Source organism: Coffea arabica, chromosome 6c (assembly GCF_036785885.1).
Source record: "Coffea arabica cultivar ET-39 chromosome 6c, Coffea Arabica ET-39 HiFi, whole genome shotgun sequence".
Lineage (NCBI taxonomy): Eukaryota > Viridiplantae > Streptophyta > Magnoliopsida > Gentianales > Rubiaceae > Coffea > Coffea arabica.
The window spans coordinates 2,116,749-2,131,803 of NC_092320.1; the positions used below are offsets into that span (position 1 = coordinate 2,116,749).

The 15,055-nt window shown below is 37.0% G+C and overlaps 1 protein-coding gene across 1 annotated transcript; it reads right to left on the reverse strand.

The window, feature by feature from the left end:
- Positions 1 to 1,984: 1,984 nt before the first annotated feature.
- On the reverse strand, positions 1,985 to 5,082 carry LOC113691569 (protein FLUORESCENT IN BLUE LIGHT, chloroplastic-like). The gene is made up of 4 exons (XM_027209772.2): positions 4,700 to 5,082; positions 3,568 to 3,736; positions 2,886 to 3,206; positions 1,985 to 2,474 (listed from the first exon to the last, which is right to left on the reverse strand). Exons 1-4 carry the CDS (start codon positions 4,907 to 4,909, stop codon positions 2,272 to 2,274), a joined length of 903 nt encoding a protein of 300 aa, XP_027065573.1. The 5' UTR covers positions 4,910 to 5,082; the 3' UTR covers positions 1,985 to 2,271.
- Positions 5,083 to 15,055: the final 9,973 nt, after the last annotated feature.

A 15,055-nucleotide genomic window follows, 5' to 3' on the forward strand; every position in this document is an offset into this window, starting at 1 on the left:
GGCTGGAACCAACAACTTCCCTCTTGCTCTTAGTACTAGAGTGACAGAAAATTACATGTTGCTCTCAATCTTTCGTATCTGTATTTTGTTCGTCCTCCCAGCAGCTAAATGTATGGTCTCATTTTAAATAAAACTTCTAAAAGCATATATATATATATATATATATGCTCCACATATAGCCTTTTCGCCCATTTGAGCTATTAAAGCTAGCAATAATAGCATGAAAACTACATCCTTTTTGTGGCAGGTCCTATTGGAGTTTAGGATTGAAATTCAGGAAAACTACATCCTTTTCATCCTTTTGTTATATAATAGGTGATCTTGAATGAGTTGATCTTGGCCGCTCGATCTGTCAACCAATCCTCTGTGGTCGCAGGTCGGGATCCGGTGGAGAACTCCAATTTTGACCTTCTGTACAGAATGGACGGACACAGACGAGATGATCAACGGTTGATGCCAGAGCCGAACACCCCACCCGGTATGGTCAGTGTAGAATTAATGCGGAAAAGGACTACCAGCACATTAGTATTCGCTCAGGACGTCGTAACCCTGCCCCAAATCCTTGTAATTCATCATTTGTCAGGTAAATTGCTGTCAGACTTGAAAAATCTTGAAATGGCCAATTAAGGTAAATGGCTGACTTGAAATGCATGCATATTATTGCTCTGTTTGGATTGTAAATTATTTGAGATATTTTTACTGTAACACTTTTTGTGATGTGATGTATGTAAATTAAAAAGGTAATTGGAAAGATAAAAAGGTGTGTTAAAAATTGTAAGCAAATAAATTTTGGTAAATAATCCTCTATCCAAACAAACCAATTTAGATACTTGTTCATTTTCGAATGCTGCATCTATATTAAAACTGTATCCAATACCAGTACCTTTGCGCTATGGCTACAATACAATCGTTAAAGACACTAATCTCATTATTGATTATTTGAGATTGGTTAAATTAATTAATATAGATCTTGAACTATTTCTCTTTTTTCTTTTTATCCTTTCACACTGTTTCCACTCTCAACTTAAATTTGTACTTTGACAGTAAGGAAGACTTGACAACCCTCCTTGATTGATCACGGGAGTATTTGGAAAACCAACCAACTGCTTTTAGAGTAGCTGGCCACCTCTCAAATGTGGGCCAAGACATCAAATCCCTTGACTTGCATTAATTTTCTAAAAATTTTACCAACGGATGCAAAGACACCGATTTGGATTCGATAGTGGTTCAATTCATTTTAGGATCTTTCTTGGTCCATTTAAGCCCATCCCTCCCCCTTAGAATAGAGTAGGAGCAAGTAATAGAGTAGGAGCAAGTATGATATAGAAACTATCCTTGGAATAGAGTAGGAGTAAGTATGATATAGAAACTATTTTGTGTCAACAAAAAATATATATATATATCACGCGAGCAAAGGGAAAAAAAAAAATCTTTCTTCAGGCAGTTGCGTTCACCTGGTTGGCGTTTTGACTGCGTAACAATCACAATGGTCACAGAGCCCAATAGCGGAAACCATGCATCCGACCACAGGACTCTCTCTCTCTCTCTCTCTCTCTGTCCTTTTCTTGGTTTGGGTTTGAGATCAACGACGCAGACCCGTAGCTTTATACTGAAGGATTTTCCCTTTACAGCTAATTTTATTTAAAGTCGCCAATTATCTATGGAGTCTAACATGTTCGTTCAGTAAGGCGTTTATGAAAAATCTAATAAATTTGTTGAGCAAAATTATTTTTCAATCCGAATTTCATTGCCAATCATTATTTTGGTCCGGGCTTGAATAAATAAGTCCACGAAACAAGCGGAATTCTGCTGTCTACAACTGACACGAGGGGGACTTCGTAGAATCAAGTTTTCGCATGAAGACCAATTTTGATTAATGACAAGACCTTTTTGAAAAATTTAAAATTTTTCTTGAATACTTTGTAAAGAGATCTTTATCAAAAGTGTTTAATTTGCGAATTCCGGCGGGGGAGGGGTCTATCAGTGGACAGGAACGATGAACATAGATACAAAATTATTTCACCAATCCTCATCAGGGAAGGATTACAATTTACGAGATACTTTTCTCTACCTGCATCATTATTTGTTGGGTGATTTTGCTCCAGTCTGTTTTTCAAGCTCTAGAGTCGGTAGATAGATGTCTGGCTAACCATTTTTTCTCACCATCAATTTGCCTAGCCATAAATTCTATGTAAATTTCAAAGGATCACGCTACTAGGAAAATGGTGATCACTGAATGAATACCCAACATCAACTGAAAAATGTGGACATTCAGTCCGTTTCTAGCCTCGCTATGTATTGGTCATAGAATTTTGCGGCTCTCTCCAAATCACCAAGCTCAGTGTAACAATCAGCTATGGCTCCATAAGCTTCTGTGTTCCCAGATTCCTCACCTTCTCTCTGCGAAATGGCCAGAACCATAGAATGATATTTGATTGCTTCCCGGTACTTACCCTGCCTTTGCAATGATGCCCCTAAAAAACACATACAAGAAAATGTGAAGAACACGAGCAGCATTCCATTTGGACAGGCCTCAAATGACTTTTTCCTTTGGGGGTGGGAGATGTTGGGATATAAACCAATTGTCACATCAAAAGATCACTAATCAGCCCATGTCTGAAATGGGTAATCCAGATTAATGGAAGATTAAAGGTGAAATTTTGGCATAGAATTATTACCATACATGCACGAAGTATATGCATTAATTGAATGCCTACACTGAATTCTCAGCCAAAGGGATGAGGTGCATCCATGCATGCTGTGTTAGTTTCAGTTAAGATGCAAGACAAACAGTACATATTCCTGTATGTTATCCCATGGAATGTCTTGCCACTAATCATTCTTGGGACAAAATATTGATTCAAAAAAATACGAAGATGGTATACCTAAGCCTCTAGCAGCCTTCTTTTCCTCTATTGGGTCCTTCAGATTCTGAGCAAGCTCAAGAGCAGACTTAAACTCTGCAAAGGCCTTCTCTGGATCTTGATTTCTCAAAAAATTCTTCCCATTTTTCAGGCAGGCGATCAGCTCCTGCTTCCTTGGGTCAACAATAACTTCACTCTCTGGTATCCTTCCACCAACAGGAGCATAACTCAGATTGGGTGCATATGATTCAATCTTAGCCTGCCTTCTTAAAGCTGCATTAATCTGCCGGAGCTGTTCGTTCAGGCGCTGTAATTCTCCTCTCCTTTGTCGCGCAAGTAATCCTGGAAAATTATGCAGAATGAACTAAAAGAACTTCCAAATCAACAAATTATGTGTGGAAGTGTGATGAGGACTGGGCAGCTTAGGAAATTAGCAGTCTCCAAAGTCTCCCTTGGCGCTCACCTAGCAGCCCATTTCCATGCTTTTCGGATGCCATTCTAGAATCCTAAGCCCATTTTAATCAACATAGCCACAGTTTTAGACCTCAAGTTTGAGTGCCTAAAAAATGCTTACAGTTTGGAAGTGTAGACGTTAAGAGAAGTACTGAAGAGATTCCTAAGACCATAAAAACTTCCACCTAACAGGTAATCAAGTGAACGATAAAACTAGAATCTGCAACAAAAAGCAGCAAGGGCAACTTACCTCCAACTGTGGCACCGATAAGGGCAACAAAAAGCAGCAAGGGCATATTCATATTGAGTATTGAATTGTCTGCCTCACAAGTTTCTGCGATAGCTTCCAAAGGTGCAAAGTACATCAAGGCATCAGTGGCAATAAGGGCCATCACTGGGACTCTTAAAGACATCATTTCCTGCCAAATCGATAACAAATGAGTACGTTTAGAAAATCATCATTGCCAAAGAAGACTCTTTCTTATGATTCGCATCTACAATTTCAAATTGCAAATTGCAGCTTGGTGAGACTAAGCAGGGAACACCAGGGTCATACGATGTTCAGCAAGGTGCACATTGATTTGCATTTCATCCCTAAAGGCCAAAAAGGCAATGAGTTCCTTATATGGTAGAGATTGCACAATCTGATGCTGCAACCGTTTATATGCAGTCTCTTGAAGAAGACTGAGTCATTTTCATTATGAGTTCTCCACAATATTGAACCAAACCTAAAATGTTGGGATCAGAGCTTCACGCCACAAGTCTGAGGAAATACGGCAGATTTACTCAAGAAACTGAATAGGCGATGAAACCTTTTGCATTTTTACAGATGTGGGTCATAATGTGAATTTTTTTCGTTAACAAAGAATGTGAGCTTGCAGTGTTTGCTCGGGGAAACTTATCAATTCCTAGAGAACATAAGAATTGTGAATATACAAGAAGGTGAAAGCGCATAATCCAACACAAGTAGTAAAAAAGTGGATTCAGAGGAAGTCCTGCGACCAATTATACCGTCTTAAATGTCACAAGACCTCTCTGCCCTGTGGTATGCAAACTAGTAGTACAAGGAAATGTTTCCCAAGAACCGATCTTTCGTACGGAACCTAACGATTTTCGCTCAACTCTAGAAATAAAAATATTGTCGCTTAAATTTGGATGGTATCTGCACCATATAGTGCCAGTACTTGTAATCCCTTAAATCTTTCTTGGTTCCTTTACGTTATATCAGCAATTCGGACTCGGCGAGGTTCCGGTAATGATTCTGGCAGTGTGCTTGTGTGCTTGAGCTGCTAATACTAAGTAAAGACTGGTCCAGCGTAAGAAATGCTCATCAATGGCTCCTAAATGAAGAGTTTTATTGGATTTAAAAAAGGGATAACTACCTTGTGACTGATAGTGAGCAGCTGGCGAGCAATGTTGATGTCGTACTTGCAGGTGATTTGGTGCTGGGCAACCCCATCTTGCAATCTTGCTGATACAGTCAAGAAAGTAGGCTGCAAACGGTGGGCTTTAGTTGTCTGCAAAGATGAGGGAGAACACATAGACCGAGGATAAGGGCTCCATGCCACAAGCCCTTGCCTCATCATCATCATCTTCTTCTTCTATTCGTCTTTAACACTAAACTCAGCAGCAGCAGATATCTGGTTTCTGATGTTCTCTTGGATGGATAAAATTTAATTATCCTTCTTCATCACATTCCCCCCCCCCCCCCCCCCCCCCCTTGCTCTTTCTCTCTCTTTTATTCTTTTTTAACTCCAAAAGCGATACTGTAGTCGCAGTAAATCTTCTCAACTTGAAGCAGTCCAAGTTTTATCCTAACGGGGCCCCAAAAAAAAAAAAGGAAAGAAAGAAAAACAAGTGCCAGTTTTATTAATGTCTTTTTTTTTTTTGGCTTTGGTATCTAGTGTTAAAGGGCACAAAATTTCCCTATTTTGGTGGGGAGGTTTACAGTGTTGGACCCCGAAAGGGTTGTTGTTACCCAGCAGAAGGAAGGTAAAAGATGATTTATGGGTGGCTAGTCCGACGAGTGAGATGGAGCCTTTGCTTAATATAGGCAGCTTTCAACTTTACATTTTTTTGGTCTGTTTTAGTTCTCTACCTGACGCCTTAGGCCTTAGCCTCACACCACCCTATGCTTAGCGGATGGATTTATGCGTACGAGTTCTGACTCGCCCAAAGACGAGGTGGAAGATCGAACGCCAAAAATTCGATAAGGCATCATTCAAAGTTTTACGGGCTGCAAACCGCAACCAAACTACCCCTCTTTCTATTGGTATTAAGTATCCATAACCGGAAGAACGCTAGCAACTGGGCTTGATTTGCTTCCCTTTTTCTGGAGTAACTTGCAAGACATGAGACATTGGGCTTTGTTGTCTTTCTGTCAGAGGAGGAGGGGGCCAACCTTAATTGACAAGTCCACCGGACGAATGCAGCCCAAAAAGCCTGCAGCGACCTGGCCTGTTAACCGTCGTTAGGTTGCAAGGTCCCAATTAAAAGCATCTCATAAAGAAATTCGAATTCCCTCCCGAGTCCTGACTAGGACGGCAAACGAACCGAATCGAGTCAAGTTTTGAATTAATCGAGTCGAGACTCGACTAAATTTTACCAAACTCGAATTCGATCTCGAGCTCGACGAGCCAACAATTTTCAAGCTCGAGCTCGACTTGAATCAAGTCGAGTCGAGCTCGAACTTGAAAAAAATAAAAAATAATTATTTTATTTTTAAAAAAATAAATAAAATAATATTTTTTTCTTAATAAATAATAAAATATGAAAGATATATACGTAATTTTACTATGAAAATAAAAAAAATAAAAAATATATATATAATATACGTAATTTTATTATTAAATAAAAATAATATACATATACTCAAACTCTCGAGTCAGCTCGCGAACTAACGAGTTTAATATTCTGAGCTCGAGTTCGAGCTCAAGTTTGACTCGAGCCGGCTCAAGCTCGATTAATATCGAGTTCGACTGCGACTCGATTCATTTGCAGCCCTAATCCTGACACCCCAAAAAAAAAAAAAAAGATACTATATAAATTAGAGATCATGTAAGGCATTCGAGGAGCGACTAGTCACTTCTGGCGAACGACAGCGAAACCTAGAGAAGCGAAGGCAGTAGCTTCCAATACAGTAGGTGGGCGAAGGGCTAGGCCACTAACTCACTCATGTCGAAGAAGGCATACCATACCACACATATATCGTATTGAATTAGTAATGGGTGAAAGAAATACCAACAAGACGAGCGAAAAAATTTCGTGAACTATTGAAATTTGAAACTATCCATCAGTCCTGAAAAGGTTTGGCAATGGGTGGTAGTCTTCTGTTTGGATCGATGATTATTTAGTTCCTTTCAATTCCTCCAAAGTCTCTTTAGATTCTGTTTGAATCGATGATTATTTAATTCCCTTCGATTCCTCCAAGATCTCTTTAGGTTCTCTTCTCCTCGTAATAGAAGTAGATTTAGACTAAATTCTATCTGTGTGTGCGGAAAAAAAAATTGAAACTATCTATCTATATATAATGTGATTGCTCGAATAAGTATCCGGGATTTCGCTTTCGCTCGACATCATGCACTTGAATGTTATGACTGACGGGGAAATTGATTGTAAGAAATTGTTCCATGGACGATTCTTGAAGTTAACAAGGAGCCATTCACATTTCACAATCAGCCACCATCAAAAGAACCTTGATTCTCAAAGAAAATTGAACCAGATAGCATCACCGACAACCACCGCCTCCCTGTTCCCCTGGGCCTGCCTGCATTCTTGAGAAAGAGAAAGGGCTTTTGCTGGTCCCCAGGCAACAAGGGTTGGATTTGAATATGCTTGTCGTGGAGGGTTGCTGGAGCCTGTAATTAATTCCAATTTCCAATCCACACCAAAAATTAAAATTCATCCTCCATCTCCAGAATTTCTTTTATTAGCCCCAATTAAAAGCGAAAGAAATCCAAAAAAGAGATCGGGCGTTCACTTAGATATCTAATTTTGGTTACGCCCTAGACTAAAATGTTCCTGGCTGTTGCAGTTGTACATACCCATACAGTGGGAGACAAAAAGGATCAGAGGGTTACCCCTAACCTGTTACTTGACCCATCAAAATTTCCCCGGAAAGTAAACAAACCTCACCATTACGTAAGATGTAGGAAGGTATCTGAGAGAAGGCCATTATTCAGAAGATTGAATCTTCAAATTAGTCGTCAACTAACCACGAAAGGGCTCATCAATTCTTGACTGAGTGCAAAGACCAAATCATTAAGAGGAGAACGAAATCTAACAGGAAATGTTTCGTAGGGTGAAAACATTTTACAGACAAGCTCTTTTCTTTGTTTTTCCTCTTCCCTTTTGGGAGGACCGGTGGGCGTTGGGCGGGTGTGGACGGAAATACAGACAAATCCTCCTGATTTGTGATAATATCAGTGGACTCACTCTCCTGCAATACCTTACCATAAAAATGAGAATAAGAAATACTCTCTTCTCCTACATTTATTAGTTAACTCGGTGCTTGGGGCCTTGGGCCTGGAATAGAGTGTAGGTTACGTTGATCTGAACAACAACTTATTCGAAATTACAAGAGGGCCTGTGAGCTGTTGTGATAGTACGGCCCATCGGCCACAAGACTATGCCTCATTTGACAAGTGAGTTTTTTGGATATATATCTAAAATTTTACTGTTGTTTACAGTAAAAGTTTTTCAAAAAATTTTTAAAATATGTAATTTTTAAATATTTTAAAGTGTATAGTTTAAAAACTTTGATAAAAAATTTTTTAGGTTACTATAGTTAAAGTTTTTAAAACAATTTGTAGCAGACAAACTTGACAAAAAACTCAAGTGCCAAACAGGCAAGGCCTATATTCCGTCGATAGAATATGTGGCTCACCAAACCTTGAATAATCTTTTAATGATTCCACGCCCAAAAGTGTATAACTAAATCTTATATACACTAATAATAATATATTTATTAGATATATAATATATGTATAAAATTTTAATTTTAAATTATGTATTATATATCTAATAATAAAATTTATATACACAATCAATATATAGAAGATTAATCCATATTATATCCGTAATAAACAAATCACACATTTTGGAAAAATATCTTACTAAGTGCAAGTTAGTGGAGCTGTGGAAGTGTTTTTTCAACACTAAAATAAAGGAGACTATTATGTCTTAATTTTTTCTTGGTTGATAGGATAATTTTTATTCTATACGCCTATTCTATACTAAGGAAGGAGGGCGGATGAATCCAAAGCTATCGTGGGAAACTAGAGGGGAGACTGTTATGCATGTGATTACAATCTGCCCATCAGATGAGTTGGAGGATGGATCCGATGCTAGAAGAAAAACTACTTGGAACATTACTATTTTTTTTTTTTTTTAAAAAAAAAAACACCTACACCTGCCAATTCCGCAACCCGCGTAAAGTTTGCGTGCACTGTACATATTTACATGGAAGACGTGGAGCTGTAGACATTACTCATTAGATTAGATACCCTTTTTTTTTTTTTTTTTTTTGGGTGGTACAAACACACTAGACACTTTAGAAATGGAAATTATATGCTAAATTAATTCGCATTTTTGTAATGCACAAGTAGTAGACTGTGCAGAATCTCCAATCATTATAGAAAATTTAAAGCTCTGAAAAAACAAGTTTCAGAGCAACTGCATAAATAGTTTATGCCATCTAAATTGTTTCCAACAGCGATGGTGTAAAGTGGATACGAGGCGCGAACCATTGCCGGGTAGAGTAGTTTGTGGCAGTCAACACCAAAATCCCCCACTCTCCCCAAAAAAGGACAAAAGAAAAAGAAAAAGTTGGGATCCCACGGTCTTTTTTTTTTTTTTTTTTTTGTTGATACAGGAGTATTCGGGTCAATTCTTACGGGGGTCCGACTAATCCCCTGCGGCCCGGGTCCGGCGCCCCAACCCGACTCGAACATGTTAAGTGCGCGGAGGAATCCAGCGGAGCGAAAACTCGAACTTGTGACGTCAAGATTCATTGGTGAGAGACGCTGCCACTGAACCATTTACGCGAGACGGGATCCCACAGTCAATATGCAACTTTTTACACCAAATCTAAGATCCGTCAAATAGTAAACTTATACTCGCAAGTTGACGGGTCTGTTTGGATTGTAAGTTATTTGGGATTATTTGAGATATTTTTACTGTAGCACTTTTTGTGATGTGATGTATGTGAGATAAAAAGATATTGGTAAGATAAAAAGGTGTATTGGAAATTGTAAAGATGATGTAAGCAAATAAAATTGGGGAAATATGAAACAATCCAAACAAACCCGACGTTTACCACTTGTGGAAAAATTTCTCATGTAAGCGGTTTTGCTGGGATGTATTTATAAAGAAATTATGTATAGAGTGTGTGTGGATTATACATTATTTCAACTTTATTTACATATGCTGATTTATTTGTATTATTAATTTATTTTTAAATTATTTTTTTATTTTATATATATTACATTAAAAAAATATTATAATATTTTTTTTATAAAATTATCTCAAATAATTTACGCATTCCATGTAATCTCTTCAGAAATATGAACATATAAAAATTAAAAAAAGTGAAGCCTTATAGTAATTATTTATGTGATTGACTGTTTCTACCCATTTTAGGCTGAAGTGCTTACTTCGGTGGGGACCAGTAACGGTTAACTTGCGTCGAATTATTGCCATCAAACGCGACAATTTTTGGGGCCTAAAGGATCACGTGCTAGACGAGTTCAGTAAGCTGGCTCCACTTCCGTTTTTTTCCTGCATCTTGATCAGGAGTAGACTGTCAAGATCTGGAGTAGACGGTCTGCAATTGGTATAAACAACTACCAGTGGCCCAGACTAGACAGCGTTTGACGTAAATTCACCACTGATCATTGATCTCAAGTTTCAGTTTATTTTTTTTTCAAAATGTAGATTTCTTTGACTTTCCTTTTTTTTAAAAAAAAAAAAATGGAGGGGCTCAAATCAACTAGTGTCAATTACGTCTAAATTCTCAACGTTTTGTGCAATACTTTTTTTCCCCCCTTTGAGGAGGGTTTTTGTGCAATACCTGGTGTAGTGGTAACATGTTCTGATCCGTCTTTAGTGACTTAATCTACCTACGCAGCTCGCAAATCATGTGGTACACAGTTGTAAGTCTGTTTGGATTGCTATTTTTTGTCAAAAAAATTGCGTCATTTTTCGTAATCATATTTTTTTATTATATTTTTCTCTCACGTACATCAAATAGTTACAATAATTTTTTTATGAAAAATGACGAAAAATGCAATCCAAACGGCCAGTACGAGCCCGATGCAAAGAATTATACTATTATTCTTCTTCGTTTCTATTTTTATGTAGAAATCAATAGCTGTCCCTACAATTTAGATGTTTGAAAGGCACGTAAAGGTCTATTCATACTTAATAGAGAATTTTTGAAAGCTGCTCAAAGGTTTTGCTTACTATCACCTAACACCTTTTCGATTTCAGAGCTCTCTCTTGCCTCTCGTGTCACTTTTAGTGAGACGAGATGTTTTATAATTAAATGCAGTGAATTGATAATATTAACCCTGGTCAAAAGCTCTAATTGATTAACTAAAAATACATCCCAAACAAAAATTTTATGGGGGAAAAAATGAATAATGAATAACTCCATTTGGAAAAAAATTGCATTTTGAATAGCTAAAATAAAACTTGTCTACATTCCACTCTCCAAATTTAGATTGTCGCCTTCTTGTTGCAACCATAATAAACGATTCTTTATAGTGAATGATTTGTTGCATTATAAAAGTATCCTCCAAGGTTAGAACGTGCAATGTTTACAAGAATATCTTCTTCCAATTTTATTTTAACTTTTCTCTTTTGCTATTGAATTTGTGTTTTTTTATTATTGTCTTGCTGCTTTTATGTGGTTCAAAATTGGAATACTAATCGTTGCAGCAATAATTATAGAACTATTGAACTGCTGCAATTTTGATTTTAAATTGGGCTTATACCCTTTCTTGTTTCAGCTTATGCCTTTGATCTTATTTTGGTTTTCATTATTGGTATGATACTTGCGTCAAGGACAACATAAGTGTGTTACTAAAACTAAAATATTATCTCTCCTCCATCATGCATTTTTAATGCTAATTTAACCCAAAGGAAGGGTAAGAGACCATTTTTAAAACTAAAGGGAGGCTAGGTGGTATTAAACCAAACCTTAGGGGAAATTATCCCTATTTGATATCACGCTACTAATTCTTTTTAATTTTGGACTACTAATAAAATATAGGAAGTTGTCTCAACTCAGAATCTATTTTACGTTAATATTAAAAGCATTGGTAGAATTTAGTAATGACAAGTACTTTTAATTTTAAAGCTCGCACTAGTATATTTTAAAATGGCAAATTACCTCAAATTTCCATATTAGTAACTTCCCTTTATATTTTATTTGGTGTCATATTGACTTTCGTTACATGTCAAATCTAAAATAAATAAATGAGTAAATCTTATATACACTTGCAGTGCATACACTATCACCGTTTGATTTGTGATATGTGTGTAAGATGTGAATTTCAAATTCAAATTTTGTATAGTTGTCACTCATCAAACGTTGACAGTGTAGGAAAGATTAATTCTAAATGAGTAAATCTTAATACGCTTAGAGTTTAAAAAGGATCTCCATGAATATCTTATAAAGTATGGGTTAATGAAATTATAATATATTGGCACTGAAAGACTAAGCTTAATTTTAAAAATGTTTACAAGTTATTACAGGTTCAAAATGGTAGAGAGAAATTTGAAAAATGAAAAAAAGTGAAAAATTGAGATATTGAAAAACAAACTATACAATCCCGAGACAATCCAAAAAGATATCGGGTTCAACACAATCATCTACAATGATGCTGTGGTTGGATAGAGTATTATTTGAAATAATCACTCTAATATATTTTTATAATATAATATATATATAATAAAAAATAAATTATAAAAATATGTTTATGACACAAAGAAAACATCACGCGAGATAATTCAGCCATTCAAACACACAAAGGTGAGAACAAATGTACTATCAAAATGTTTCATCTTTTTCTTTGTTATCGTTTGGAAAGAAAAAAAAATGTTTCATCTTTTCCGCATCTGGCACATGATGTGACGAGCCATTTGGTGACAAATTCCTTTGTAATTGGTCCAAACTACCCTTCAATATACTGATACGGTACTCCTTTTTTTTTTTTCCCCCTCAAAAAATACAGTCGACAAATGATACACCGGGAGGCAGGGCAGCTTCATCAACATAAGTAGATAACGTCCCAAGTGAATTCAGCCAAAAGTTTCGTCGTCCTCTCACGTGCCCGGCATGTGGATTGGAAGCATCATGTTGTTCGCGCATCGCGCGTTAGCTCCCCATCTGGCCTCACCTACCAGTGTCCCATGTGCCGGTACTTCTTTCTTTCTATTCTTCTGCTGCATTTGCTCTCTTTCCGCTACCTTTTCTCTCTCCATTTTTTTTTGGGCAATGTTGCTCTGTCGCTTACCCAGATGTAGCCTCCACTTCCATCTTGTCTATTTACTTTAGGGTTTACATACACAGAGCAGCAAATACCTCTCCGCCGCTTTCCTCACCAAAAAATTATACTACCAAAATCTTCAGTAGCGGTGAGCTTCCTTGCTCTTAGCTTCCTTTTTTTTTTTTGGTCAATTTGCAGCTTCCTTATTTTTTACAGTTTGCAGCTTTCTCTATATTCTTTTTTTGGGCAATGTTGCTCTGTCGCTTAGCTAGATGCTCTAAACCCTGGTACAAAAGCTTGTTGAGGTATCTGGTGATGCATTGTCTTCTTACAACGCAAGGAGTATTGAGCCTTTGTCTCTCGCGCGCTCTGGTTGCAGCGGTCCAAATCATGTGCCGTCCGTTTGGTTCTCCTCCCCCTTCAGTGTAAGTTTTTTTTTCCCCCTTTGTAATGCAGCTCCCGTTTTCCTCTTTTCTTCTGAGTTGAGTCTGTTTTGCTGTCCAGAGAGGTGCAATCTTGGTCTTTTCCTCTGTACGTTTTAGGCTAGAGTTGATATGTTTCGTCCTTTATTTCGCTTGGCCAAACTAGGACCTTTCTTGCCTTCTCTAGATCATCTGTTTTGCTCTCCGGAGAGGTGCAATCTTGCTCTTTTCCTCTGTACGTTTTCTAAGTTGTCATGTTTCTTTATATTTCTTTTCTTTCTACTTCTACCGTATGTTGTTCTCCGATCTCTTCCCCTTCTTCTTGCCTCTAGGGTGTTTCTTAAATTTCCGCCACCGCCCCTCTCTCTCTTCCCTTTCTCCCTCGCCTCTCTCTCTTCCTTTCCCTCGTTCCTTCTTCAGTCCACCACTGCTGCTATTGGTTAAGACGGAACAACTTGCTCTGGTAATTCCATAATTTTTCTTTCCTTTTTTTTGAACTATTTTATCTTAGATGCTCTGAATGGATTCCAATTCTCCTCTAGACCAGAAAGATTGAAGAGGTTTGTCTTTGTTTTCTTTTTATTATCCAGCCATATTTCTTTCTTTTCTTCCATTCTTCTCATTTAGTTTTTTTTCACAGGGAGCTGCCCTTTTTTTTTTCCCTTTTTTTAATCATTCTTTGGAATACTTGGTAGCATATTATTTGCGGAATCTTCTTCATCTGTTATGATGTTAAAGTTTTCTTCATCTGTCCTTCTATTAGTAAATAAAGCATATTTTCTTCATCAATTTGATCCTATGTTGTTTTAAATCCTATAAGCAGATATAATGATCTCACTTTGTTTTGTGTTTCATTTTGAAGGGAATCGAAATGCTTTCACTTGGCTCATTCAAGACTGAAGCTATTCTTTTGGTAAGTGAAGGAAGCTTAGTAACTTAAATAAACTTATTTGTATAAATGCAATAAGATAAATTGAAAGGTGACGACTAAGACTGTGTATGCCAAAAAATTTATTATTGTGTATCAATGTTTTGTCAATATGCTTTGATAGATACAAATGGACACACATGTATTTATGCATTTTTATCAGTATTCCCGCTCTAATTGATGCATCTTCTAGATTGCACTATCCTACCATTTGTTTACTATGATGTAATATACATGTTTTAAATTTGCAGGCTAGACTTTTTGTATATGACATTTTCTGGGTCTTTTTTACCCAAGTAATGATTAGTGTTGTTAAATCTTTTGATGCTCCTATCGAGGTAAGTGTGTCATATTGCGTTCTGTATATCTTTAACAGAAATTCTTGTACTTGGATTCTGTCTATCATAGTTTGCAACTAAGTGTAATAATATATACTTTCTACAGTTTTTGTTCCCAACGGCTGACTCTGCAGGTCTGTTTTCAATGCTAGCTCTTGGGTATACAGTAATTCTTGGTATGGCTTTTATTCTAATTGCTCTAATAGTTGTTGTCAGTTTGTCATCCTCATTTTGGCTGCTATGTTGAGAGTCCATGGCTAAGTTTTTGAATTTGATGTTCAATTGTTTTTCTTCCTCGGCTGCTTATAAGGGAACACATGTATCCGGTGATGAGATTCATCATTTTTAATCCAACCCTCTCTACAGCATTGCATTTTTTACTATTTGGAATAATTGTGTAGCTTTTCGTTTTCATCTCTAAGCTTCTTATTTGGTTGGTGATCCCTTGTGATGTGTGCATGGTTCTAAATTGTATGAAGAAATACTCGGAAGCGTGCTAAGTAAAATCTGCATCTGTAATTTATATATCTCAGGGATTTTTGTGGCATTGGCATCGCAC

Excerpts from the sequence above, each read along its gene's own strand:
- LOC113691569 (XM_027209772.2), bottom strand. The coding sequence starts at position 4,909 with ATGATGATGATGAGGCAAGGGCTTGTGGCATGGAGCCCTTATCCTCGG. Across the intron at positions 3,737-4,699 it reads TGCTCACTATCAGTCACAAG|GAAATGATGTCTTTAAGAGT; the intron begins GTAGTTATCCCT and ends TCGATTTGGCAG. Across the intron at positions 3,207-3,567 it reads TATCGGTGCCACAGTTGGAG|GATTACTTGCGCGACAAAGG; the intron begins GTAAGTTGCCCT and ends ATAATTTTCCAG.